The sequence below is a fragment of the Chelonoidis abingdonii genome, chromosome 2 (genome assembly GCF_003597395.2).
Source record: "Chelonoidis abingdonii isolate Lonesome George chromosome 2, CheloAbing_2.0, whole genome shotgun sequence".
Taxonomy (NCBI): Eukaryota; Metazoa; Chordata; order Testudines; family Testudinidae; genus Chelonoidis; species Chelonoidis abingdonii.
The window spans coordinates 224,147,169-224,160,127 of record NC_133770.1 but is presented as its reverse complement, the minus strand read 5'-3'; the positions used below and the strand labels follow the sequence as shown (position 1 = coordinate 224,160,127).

The 12,959-nt window shown below is 37.0% G+C and overlaps 1 protein-coding gene across 3 annotated transcripts in view; it reads right to left on the bottom strand.

Moving 5' to 3' along the window:
* The window catches only part of ASXL3 (ASXL transcriptional regulator 3), a 160,256-nt gene that overhangs the window by 12,442 nt on the left and 134,855 nt on the right, over nucleotides 1-12,959 (bottom strand). For all 3 annotated transcript variants that reach the window (XM_075062985.1, XM_032802735.2, XM_032802785.2), the window contains 3 exons: nucleotides 8,837-8,933; nucleotides 8,226-8,331; nucleotides 142-2,092 (listed from right to left, as the gene is read on the bottom strand). In XM_075062985.1, coding sequence (XP_074919086.1) covers nucleotides 142-2,092; nucleotides 8,226-8,331; nucleotides 8,837-8,933 — 2,154 coding nt within the window. The remainder of the gene's footprint in view (nucleotides 1-141; nucleotides 2,093-8,225; nucleotides 8,332-8,836; nucleotides 8,934-12,959) is intronic.

The window sequence follows — 12,959 nt, the reverse complement described above, 5'->3', positions numbered from 1 at the left end:
ACAGAAAGAGAGGTATTAGAAATTGCTTATCTTTCTGTCCCCATACCAAACATTTAAAAGAAACAAAAACAAATTCAGAAGCAATCAGCAGATACCTCATCTTTAGCCTTCTGACTCAGTAGGTTTTTACAACCACTTTACCTTGAGGGGTGGGACTCGGGGCTCTTCTCTAGGTGGCTGCTCTTTCTCAGATGGACTCGTCAATGGAGCATTACGATTAGACTGATCATCTTCTATTCTAGCTCTCTTCTCTTTACAGATTCCAAAACTGTGCTGTTCTGAAGTCTTCCTCTTTGGGATCTCTGCATCTCTATTTTCAATTCTTACTTCAGGTGATTTTGTGGGTTCTAATAACTTAGATGAATGGGAACTCTCCAGACGGATCTGTGCACTGCTTTGTTGTTTGTGTGACTTACTTCTGCACACTTCTGAGAATGAAGTCTTTTCTAGAGATGAGGTATATACTTTATCATGTGGTTTAACTGGAAGGAGTTCAGTGCTTTTTCCCACTGTCCCTTCTGATACGACAGATACCTCTAATGGCGAGAGCACACCTTTCTTTTCCACTCTTTGCTGAACATGATGATTTTTAATTTTGATCACTTCTGGAGAAGAGAGTTCTGAAATGGAAGCAATATAAGATTTCTCAATTTCAGTATGTGATTTGCATGATTGACGAGTAAGATTTTTGCTCTGGGACTCTTCCAATATTGAACTTTCAGGTATATTTGCTAGAGGACCCATTTTCACAGTTTCAGTTGTACACTGAATCAGTTTCTCTTGCGCAATAAGATTTTCCTCTTGAGATGCCTTAGGAATGGTTGAAGTTTCTTCTTTTAAAGGGGAGAGGGATTCTTCAGATAAACATGGTGATTTCCTTTGATGCAGAATAAGTCTTTCACTCTGTGGGGAATTAGAAATTGGAGATGTTTCTGACAGAAAAGGTAAACTGGATGCCACAGATGTTTCAGAAGCTAGAAGTACAGAAGACATGGAAGAGGTTTCTGATGTTAACGGTAAATCAGACATCGGAGAGGTTTCTGATGTTAAAGGTAAATTAGAAGCTGGTGATGCCTCTGATGTCAAAGGTAAGTTTGATGTCAGAGATGCTTCTGAGGTTACAGGTGAAGTGGACACTGGAGATATTTCTGACATTAAAGGTGTGTGCAGGCTTTCTTCAATGGTCTTTTGCTGACTGTCAGGTTCAGTATTTTCACCGCTGGCTGCCTCAGATGAACAAGCTGTTTCATGAGATGCTGGAGTACAGGGTTCCTCTGAAGTGGACTGTGTGTCACCTCCTGGAGACGCAATACCGATACAAGGTCCCTCTGGGCTTTCAGAGGAAAAGGAGGTTTCAGAAATACAAGCATTTTCAGATAACTGTTCATCAGGGTCACTCTGTAGCTCCATATCAACAGCAATGCCTCCATCAGTGAACAATGAGCTTTCTAAAGCAGAGTTTTGTGTTTCTGGAGCACTTAGCTCTTTTGTAGACTCAGAATCCCTCTCTGTTGCATCGCTGACAGAGTTCGTAGAAGAAGCAGGTGATAAACAATCCTCCAGCTGATCAATCACAACTGACATTTCTTCCTGAGGACATTCTGATTTCAACTCCATTTTAATTTCAATGTGAGACAAAGTATCAACTACATCATTCATTACAACACAAGATGCTGAGTTGTCTGCAAGTGGCACTGCTTCTACTTCTTCATTAGTACCAGCTGGGCTTACTGGCTCCTCAGAAAACTCATGTTCTGTTTTATGGTTCTCCTCCTGGCATTCACAGATACTTGTCTCAACCTCCTCAGCAATCTCTTCCTGAATTACAGATTCGTCAGGTACCAATATATCCTCTGAATCTGATTCCGTCATTAGATCCTTGACTGGAATCTGTTCCACATTACAAAGAGACTGACAGAAATCTCTTTCAGGAAGAGGTGGAATCTTCATGTTTTTCTGTTCATGGTCCTCAACAGTTGTTTGTTTAGAAGGACCAGGTATACCAGAAGATCCACACAGCAAACTACTCTCATCTTCTTCACTGTTCTGTACTGAAGTGAGCTTCATAGATTCTTCTCTTGACATTCCCAACCTAAAATACAAATCACTTAAGTTAAAATGTCATGTAAATCACAGACAGAATTAAACAATGACTTGATTTTTGTCCAATGCTTTTACTGAATACATGCCATTAAAAGGGCATTGTCATATAAAAAATAATGGGGTAGATTCAACAGAGTGATGCCAATTTACACTAGCTGAGGATCTGGCTTTATATATTTAGGAAAACAAGTTTCCTTACCGGTATTATTTATATTACCTTTGATTAGTAAAACTTCAGGAATTTTAAAAATGCAATTTACTTTTTATTATTTAACCTTTTGGCATTTTATTCAAATTGCTCATAAAATGCAGACTATTTGGTTTCACTTTTATTTATACTCCATTTCCCTTTCTGATTTTCATATGCCAGCACAATGCTGCAATAGTAGCACTCCAAGTATGGCAGGACAATTGTTTAAATCCAATGAAAACAGTTTTCGTTTGAAATTTAAAAAAAGTTCAGAAAAAATATTTCTATTAAAATCACTGTTGCCTAAATTAGCAGGAAAAGCTGCACTTCAAAAACTCATTCTTGCCTCCAGCTGATCAACCGTTTCTTTTCTGTTTACAAACTTCTAATCATTTCATGTGCTTTTGCAATGAAGATTAAAAAAATCCCATTTCATCTTCATTTATTTTCCAATCAAGAGTCTACTACACAAAGTAAGAAAATATCAGTGGCAAGCTCATGTTTTTGATTCCATTCTATTTCAGAAGCATATAAAGCAGCATTATTTTATGACAAACTTTCAGTTTTTTAATATTTAGATCTATGCATACACAACTCATCAGATTTCTCTATAATAAAAAAACCCTTTAATGTGCTTAAATACAAAATAAATGAGGCGTTTATAATCTTTGTATTTTAAGTGATGGAAGTGTAAAAAGTCAGTGTGAGTCCTTACTTACACTTCTATTTTAGGATGTTTTCTTAATCCGTTTCTTACCTAAAATATTATGTATTAATTTACATATAATTCTATTGCTTCAGACAAATAAAACTAAAACACAGCTAAGAGTTGCAGACAATTGGTAAAATAAATTTATAAAAGTCATTGGTTTAGGTTGAAAAATGACAACTGAATTTAGAAAGAAGAGATACTGAGAGAAAATATAAAAAGGCCATGATCCTGCACTCTCATTTCTGAACAAAGACGATGTGTCTGAAGAATACTCAGCACCTTTTGGAGTGGGCCATGGGTGACCAGACCAGCAGCAATGTGACACTCCAGAGTGCTGGAGAAGACACAAATTCTAGGCTGTGGTGGTAGGAGGGTTATGATGGTGTTCAGAATCATATGCCAATAACAGAAGATTGATCTCCGTCCTCAGTTTAATGAGAAGACAATGTAACTGAATAAACAAGTGAGTGATGTGCAAGAACAAAGGATATCAGGAAATTAAGCAAGCAATGGTTTTGAATAATTTGCAGAGGGGACAGAGTAAATAGGAAGTTCATTTAGGTCCGCATTGTAACAGCTCCAAGCATGGAATAATTATGGAATGAATCAACATTTTTAGTAGCACACTTTAGTAATACTGAATAGATGGCATTGTTGACTATGCAATAACAATCATTTTATAAACAATAATCAATCTATAATTGGTAAGCAAAAAGAACTCCTAGTCTCTTGATTGGAGAAGCAAACCCAGTCTCAAGAAAGGGATTGGAGCAGGTGAAAGGTACTGCACAGCTGAAAGCCAGTAAGAGGACCTTGTTTTTAGCCTTGTTAAATAAGAGCATTCGACATAAAATGTCTACCAATCACTTAGTAATACAGGCAGTGGTGCTGGACATGAAGGTGCTGGGCTTGCCGCCATGTCCCGGGCTTGAAGTAGCAACAACAGACCCCAAATACACGGTTTCCAGGATCAGTACCCCCATTATAAAAATTGTTCCAACACCCCTGAATATAGGAAAAATAGAATACATAATAGAAAAATATTGTAATATAGAAAAAATATATCAGCTGAAGAATTAGGACATACAAGGGAAAGCTGAACATAATCAGCACAGAAATGATACTCAAAACCAGGTGTCCAAATAATTTCAATGAAGGGGAAGAGATACAATGGAAATAAAAATGGGATGGGATTAATACACTGAATCTACCCCATTATTTTTAATCTGACAATGCCCTTTTAATGGCATGTTTTCAGTAAAGGCATAGGGCAATAACATTTCTGATATTATGACTTAAAAGATGTTCCCATGGGCTCAGAAAACAGTGGATGAAGAAGCTTGCAACAAAGGAAAACCTTAAGATCATAGGGTCTAAGACGATAACAGCCTGCACAACTGGCTGGTCTTTCCACTGTTTTAAAGATAACAAGACACCAAGACAGCAGTTACACGGAAAGCAGGGGTCAGCACCACCATGTTGTATGACGGACACTTGACAAAATTACCCTACTTGGTGACAGATATGGGCCAGGGGGTGGAAGGGAAGAGGTTATGTCATTCAGTTATTCAATTTTTTGAAAAACTAACACGGACCTCAAAATTTTTCTGTGTACAGACATGTTGCTGACCCCTGATGGAAAGTATTAGACTGATGGTAAAGGTGTTCACTGTACTGAAAGTGCTTCTAATTGGCTAGTGTGGAATTATTTGGTGAAGTCTGACAGCCAGTCTTGAAATTAAATATAGCCATCTGTCATAAACAGATGGTTAAGGGTTAATGCCTCTTATACCTGTAAAGGGTTAAAAAGTTCACCTAGCCTAGCTAACACCTGACCAGAGGGACCAATGAGGGAACAAGATGTTTCAAAAGGAAGGAGAGAAGTTTTTCCTTTGTTTGAAGTTTCAGTTTCAGCCGGAGTGAAAAAGATCAGGGAACCAGCCTCTTATCAGAGTAGTAAGTTTCAGAAAGGAATAAATAAGTTTATGTTTATTTCTTTGTAACCTGTCTTATGCAATTAGAAGTAGAGTCAAATTGGGTATTTGGGTATTACTATTTTTTTTGTGTGTAACTAAATTTGTGCCCAGGGGAACATCCTCTTGTTGAAGCGTACTGTGAGAGTAGCTGTGTATGTCCGAATCTCTCTGAGGGTTTTCTTTTACCTTTCTTTTCTTTAATTAAAAGGCTTTTTCTTAATACCTGATTGGTTTTTCCTTGTTTTAAGCTCCAAGGGGATTGGATCTGGACTCACCAGGGAATTGGTGAAGGAGTCTCTCAAGGGTACCCAGGGAGGAGAAGGTTTTGGGGGGAAAGGGAGTGATCCAGACACTGAAAATTGTGGATGGTGGCAGTGATACCAGATCTAAGCTAGTAATTAAGCTTAGAACCATCCATGCAGGTCCCCACATCTGTACACTAAAGTTCAGAGTGGGGAAGGAACCTTGACACCATCAAACATACACGGACGATGATACAGTATCCATATTGAAGGGAAATCAGTAAGATTATTTTGGCATTTAATTAAAAGTTTTAAAAAACAGCATTAAAATTCAGAGAATACCGGTCTAAAGCCAGTGCCTAGAGGTAACAGCCTGTCAGCATCACCATAGCCACTTTAATCTCAGAGTGGGAACAGAGAGAGTCACCACAATATAAGACCACTGGAGTCAGATTCATCAAGTAAAAATCATGCTTTTTCTAAAAATGCAAATAGTTAATATATCTGGAATTGCACATCATCTGGTCATGATTAAGTATATCAGTTAATCAAAGGTTTACTATTTCAAAGTAAGAGAACATGGAGAAAACAGAAAATAAAATGAATGAATGTGAACAATAGGAAGGAGACCTTGCTATGTATTATATAATACACAGAGTCCGGCAAATAGATGGAACAGCTCTTGGGCACAGTCTAAAGCTATGACTTGAAAGGGGGTTTAATCAGGGTGATCCCAAAGATTCTCAGTTTATTAAAGACCCATCTCCAGGTAGATGATGGAACTTGAGAGCCAAGTAATGGAATATTTATAAACAGTTACCTCAGCTAAGGCCACAACAAAATCTCCAAACTGACTGGAGAGGAACATCGGTCAGATCCCAAGGTGAGATCCAGTTTGCTGCCAACACACCTGAGAAATAGCTCATAATGAATCGGATCTATCAAGAGCTTCCATTTCAATGGAATCAAAGTATCTGAAGGCATTCAATCCAAACCGTATTCAAAGCAAATTTAAAAAATCCAAGTCACAACAAGGTAGTACGCAGCAAGTAGACTGAACTCTAGTAAAAATGTTGCCAGACAAACAGTAGTCCACCAAGCAAACAACACTTGAGACAAGTCAAGCAGTAGGGAGCTCTAGAAGGGTGAAACAGCAGGTGCCCGCAGATTAGCCAGATAAGAAACAGGCCAATTAAACAGAACAGGTGGAGAAAAACAGTTTCAATCTAATGGTCAGAAGAAATTGTGAGTATTATAACACCCAGCATTACTATCTGGATCTCAAAGACATACCGTCAGTATTGCCCTGTGACACTGTCATTGCAGAATGAACCTTATCTGTTGGCCATAGCACCCAACTTTCAGTTAGCAAGGCAGAACTGCTGCTTCCTTTTAACATAATTAATACTATGCCCTATGGACATGTTACTCATCAGTGCATTTGGAACACCATTTCCTTAAAAATACGCTAATAATTTCGCTTAGTTTGTGCTTAAGCTTCTAATTACAGCAGAAAGTCCCAAGCAACCTTTCAAAACAGCCCTCCTCTTAGAACAGAGTTCTGTAACTCTGACTTGTATACTACCACGCACAATTAAAGGCCATTAGACTCCATAAACAAATGGCTAGCTTTACATATATTTAAATGAAGAGGTCTACAGGTGGACTATATCCTGGTCTCCAGGCTTTTAAGGAAAATGCCACTTGATCAAAAAGAGCTGTTCTGTTATACTAAGGCATCCCAGAGTGCTAACAGATAAAATGGTATTCATATAATGCTCATATTGTGAGAAAGCTGCTGGCAAGGAAATGTAAAGTTAAACTTGAAACTCAGTCCTTTAATCTGCTGCCTTGTTTCACTGAAATACTACAGTGGTGTGAAATCAATGGATTGTGCAAGGTAGCACTTATGCACTAATGTCCAGGCACAACGCTTTAGTTACTGTCATAATCCTGACTTTATGTATATGTAGGTTTTGGTCTTTGAATGTCCTTGACTGCTTAAGGAAACAAAAGCTGTTTTAAAATAAATAAAATATAAACAATCCCACACATTATAATGGCTCCTTTGGGTCTTTTCTGTCTATTAAACACATATATTATCCATAAACATTTTACATAAGATATAGTCTAAGTTATAAACTGAACCCACTTTAAAGTTAGAAGTGCACAAAAAATTACATAAAAACCAAAAAACTCAATATTCTATATTTTAACACTTACATACGTCAGAGCACTGGACTGACTTTTTAAAAGCCATTTAAAAGGGCATTCGCAGGTTTAAAAAACATTAACCAATTTCCTTACCTATATTAGATTTTTAAAACAGAATGAATGTAAAGGCTATAAACAGCTCCTGTAAACTGGGATAGCTATACTGACATCAGAGCTATGATGACTTAAATCAGCTGAACCTTTGGTCCGATACATCTAATTCACTTTACTCTTCTTCTGAAATTTGCTTTGTTTTTGTACCTCATCTCAGAAAATTAAATTAGACTACTCAATTTCACTTTTGTAAAGTTATTCTCTAATCAATTTCACCTACCTATTGTGTTTACTAGCACAATGCTGGAATGTCTGCGTCAGAAACAGCTTAGGAGACTAATTTTTTAAAACTGACTTTTTAAAAAATGTCATAGAAACATCTCTTTTGGTCTTTGGTTTTGTAAAAGCTTTGTTTACAATTTCAGGCAAAAACTAGCTTGTTACAATACTTTTAAAATAAAAATTATTCCCATGTTCAGACTCTGTGTTTTAAATACTGACAGAATGAATTTTTGTGGATGAGTTCTGAACCCCATAAAATGCATTTTTAATATAAACGCTAATATGCCACTATAATTTTACCCACAATTTCTTATACAGGGGAACTATTGCCTTTGATAACTGGTTTATTAAGTTTTACAACATATGTGACTGTACTATGTCAAGCACAGAACAATATTTTCATTTCCTTCTAAAAGAAAATGAAACAAAATGGTTTTTGGCACAATACTTACTTTTCACCATAAAACCTTTCAAAGAACCTTTCCTTCCAAGGTTCTGTTTTCTTTTCCTTTTCAATGTCTTGTCTGATGCGCAACTGCATTTCTGGAGTAAATTCTCCTAAAAAACAAATACTAACACATTGAATAAAAGTTGTCAAGGTTTATGCTAATACCGGACCATTATATATTGTACAAAGATACACAGACATAGTGTTCTTCGTTATAGCCATCCAAATAGAAATTCAATGGAAAACAAAGGTGAGTGTGACCTGCAAGACTGCAATTAGCATATAACTTTGGTATTTCCAAAGTATATTGGTGGCATTTAGTCACATGCATTTATGTTTCCAAAGCTGACAGTGATGAAAATGCTTATCTAGTTATTTTTAAACTGCCCAAATAAGCTGCCCTAGTGAACTATAGAATTATTAACTGAAAAGAGATTCTCTAGAATAAATTCAAACCTGAATCAGCAATTACTGTTGCTGAATTTCTGCTGTACTGCATTTTCCATTCTAAAAGTATTTCTCAAATATACATTTTTTTTTTATTTTGGCTAAGAAAAAAAGGCATCTTTCATAAAAATTAATATTTGGTAAATCTGAGAACAAGTAGAGAGTTACCTTCTGCCAATCGTTGTTTCCACCCTTGTGCTGCATATGCAAAGAATTCATTATTTAGAGCGGAACTACTGAGGCGCAAAACTCCATCACTTCCCATCTAGAAAATAAGCCGATGGTAGCAGAAGACACTGTCAGAAATAGCTTCAACTAAGATTACATAAGAATAGAGTTCCAATTAAGGGGAAAGGGAAGGGATGGGAAGTGGGAATAACAACGGAAATCAACTATTAGTATTAAAATAGCATTTTCATTATAGTCATTACTGTAAATGCGAGTGGCCTAATCCAGCATCTATGTGCCTACTTCAAAAATCATTAGTATTACCAACGATCACACAATTTACAACTGATTGATGTGGTTTAATCACAGCCATACACCTTGAGCCTAATATGCCTAGAACTGTTGTACACAAAATCGAGATCATTATTGTAGTTCCTGGAATACAGTACAGAAACAAATTAATTAAATGTAATGAAGGCAGTAATTCTAGCATATTTCTCTGTGCTGAAGAAACCTAGTTCCCATGACCTCTACTATACCCTACTTGCTGAAAGCAGGGTGGAGAAAAACAATTTTCCTTAACAAAAACATAAAAAGAAAGGAAAAAAAATAGTATAATATTATCAATAAAAACAAAAGCAGCAAAAACCCTGTAAATGTAATTTTACAGGCATCAAAAGGGTGAAAATGGTGGGTGTGCTAAAATAGTAATTATTTTTACTTTCTACATGTGTAAAAACAGTTATTATTAAAATATTATTTGAACTACCTCATCTGCAATAAGTGATTAAAACAATTCTAGTACTGAGTCTCTTTTTATGGCATATTGGACACATTTTGTTTTTCATTTCATGGATGCATGTTGAAATAATGTAGATAATTTATCAACTAAGAAAATCAATACATAAAATGCATTACAGGTCACATCACATCTGTAATAATTTTCCTATAACAGCAACAACAAAAAAGATAAAAACACCAGACAGAAAAGGCTTTAGTAGTAGCCAATTTGTTTAGGTCAAAAGGTACCTAGTGCTCAGTGTAGTTCATTATACATCCTTTGAGGTTGCTAATAGATAAACATTTGACTGCTTTCTCTGTCATCTGCTAGTGCAAAGCATCACAATTCTCAGCATGACAGCACACTAATTTTAACTATGAACATAACTCCAACTTCCCTCCTCCATCCCAGATCTGGAAATAGAAAAGGGAGCAGATGACACAGACAAATTTAATAATATTTAACCATATCTACCTAGTTATTTTCCTGATTTACAACTAATGCTGCTCTCACTCTCCAGCACAGTTTTATAAATTTAATCATTTCACAGCTGATTAATAACCCATAATACTCTGTTTTATGAACTAAAGAACACAAGAGTAAGTTTTAAAATGCAAAGTAGCGAATACAGGAAGACTGATCAAGGTGGAGTCTGGGAGCTGGCTGCCTCAATCCTAAAAGAAAAACTATAAAGGACCCCAGCTGACTTAAGTGGGGCTCAGTGAGGACACATGTCTGTCTGGGTGGTTCTCTTTGCAGGGTTGGGGCCTTAAGCGGCTTCTCTTTTTTGCCTGAACACAGCAATGGCATTTCCCTGCAAAGTCCATACAACAGAAGCAGTTGCTGGCAAGTAATATGCTACTTCCTTTTCTGCTCCAAAGCTTAATGTACTGTTGCTGTATACCTTCTACATAACACACATAAAGGGACCAAGAGTCTGAGTCACACATTACTTTGAACAGCTCAAGGGTCTAGCGTGAAGCAAAGTGGAGATTCTAAAGAGAGAAGAAGGTCTACATCCAAGAAAGAGGAACTGATGAAGAAGGTGAGAATTTAGTTTCTATATATTACTACAGAGATACATTTAGATGATCAAATGTATCAGTGGTTCTCAAACTTTAGTATTGGTGACCTCTTTCACATAGCAAGCCCCTGAGCATGACTCCCCGGCCTTATAAATTAAGAACACTTTTTAATATATTTAACATCATTATAAATGCTGGATGCAAAGCGGGTCTTGGGGTGGAGGCTGACAGCTCGCGACTCCCCGTGTAATAACCTTGTGACTCCCTGAAGGGTCCTGAGCCCCAGTTTGAAAATCCCTGAAATATATGTTGCAGAAATTCTGTGGGTAAAGATGCAAGGAATGAAAAACAAACACCACTTACAGATCACGAGGACAGGAGAGAGAACAAAAAATTCCTAGACTAGTTTCTTAGGCTCCAGTGCCAATGGGAGATTTTAAGAAACATCTGCTCGGTAAAAAAAAAAGAAAAAAACCCTAAAACATTAAACAAACAGTTCCTAAATTACACAGAAAACAATTTAATGATCCAGAAAGTGAAACCACTCCAACTAGAGGTGAAGTTGCCCATGATTTAATATTTTTAACTAATCTGAAGGAACTGTTTGAGAATGAAAGAACAATAGGGAAGCCTCCAACCAGCGCCCACTATCTAGACTCACATTATTAAGGAATGGAATGGAATGACATAATGCAGGAGGAACAGATATCAGGTAAGCCAATTTTGGGGGTTTGAGAAATCTACTAACATGCAATATGATTAAGCACTATAGTCCACTGCTGTGGTTAAAGGCTGTAGAATCCTAAGAGACAGCAAGTTAGATCCTGAGCTGGTGTTAATCAGCATAGCTTCACTTTGGAGTTACAGCGATTCACATCAACTGAGGATCTGGCCCAAAATAATTAAGGCACAGCAGTCAAAATTTCTTTTGAAAAAGAATACAAGAAATAAGAATTGGCCAGCTTCTGTGACCTTATAAAATACAGTCAAAAATTTGAGGTTAAAGAAAATCTGTACTGAGAACAGAAAAGGAAGAACGGACTCAATCAGTGAAAGCTTTAAAGGAAAAGGAGGATGTCAGAAAAGCAAAGTGAGTTAATGATAACCAAAGAGTTAAAGTGAATAAGAGAGGCTAAACTAATAAGAAGTAAAAAATACCTGACATGTTAAACTCCTTTTTAAATCTGTATTCAAGAAGAAAAATAGAGAAGTCTGAAAACTTTAAAAAAGAAGCAAGATCTTGTAAAACTAGCTATTAAAAAGAACAAAGATAATGGAATACTTGAAAAATTTGAACACACGGTGTGCAAATCATCTGATCTAATGGCACAAAGCTTATAGCATAAAGGAAATGCATTAAACAAATTTACTGCACCCAGAAGCTACTGAAAAATTATACACAAAGGTTTCATATAGTTCAAGGCCACAGAGGATCATTAAAAAATCTTCTAGTCTGACCTCTGTGTAATCACAGGCCATTAAATTTCACCCACAATTCTGTGTTGAACCAGTAAATTGGGTTATACTAAAGCATTTCAGTTCTCAGAGACTGAACTACTACATGCCATAGGCAGAAAACGGAGGAGACCAAGGTGCCACCAATATCTGATGTCCATGGAATGGCAGGGAATTGATAAGAGATACTCAGGCGTTCCTAGCAGGTGATCTCTACTCCATACCACAGAGAAAGGCAAAAACTTCCAAGGTCCTTGCCAATCTGACCTGCAGGAAAATTCGTTCCTGACCACAAATCCGGCGATCAGCCAGAGCATATGCGCAAGATACACCAGCCAACAATTTCAGAAAGCGGATTCTTTATATCATCTTAAACACTGGTCCACCCAGTCTGGGGTCCCATCTCCAACTATGGCCATTCTTGATAATTCAGAGGAAGGCAAAAAAAACAAACAAAACCCACAAAACTCCAACCATCATACACACCAAAATGCAGTCGGTCAATTGTTCAGCCACGGGAAAAAATATTCTTCCTGACCCCAGTTAGCAGCCAGCTGAAGCCCTGAAGCAAGAGATTTGTTTATAGTGATTGTCTTAATGGAGATCTGAAAATGGCATGAGCATGATGAGAGCAATGTATAGCTCCTATTCTCTCCATGGACCATGAAGTGAGAGAATATAAACAGGACTCACATACTCTAAGGCTAGAAGGGAACATCACAACCACCCAATCTGACCCTTGTGCACACAGACCACAGAATTTTCCCCCCCCCCAGAAGCTGGATTAAAACAATCTTTTAAAAAGATATATAAACTTGTCTTAAAGACACTTAAAGCTGGTGAGTCCACCACCATCTATCCT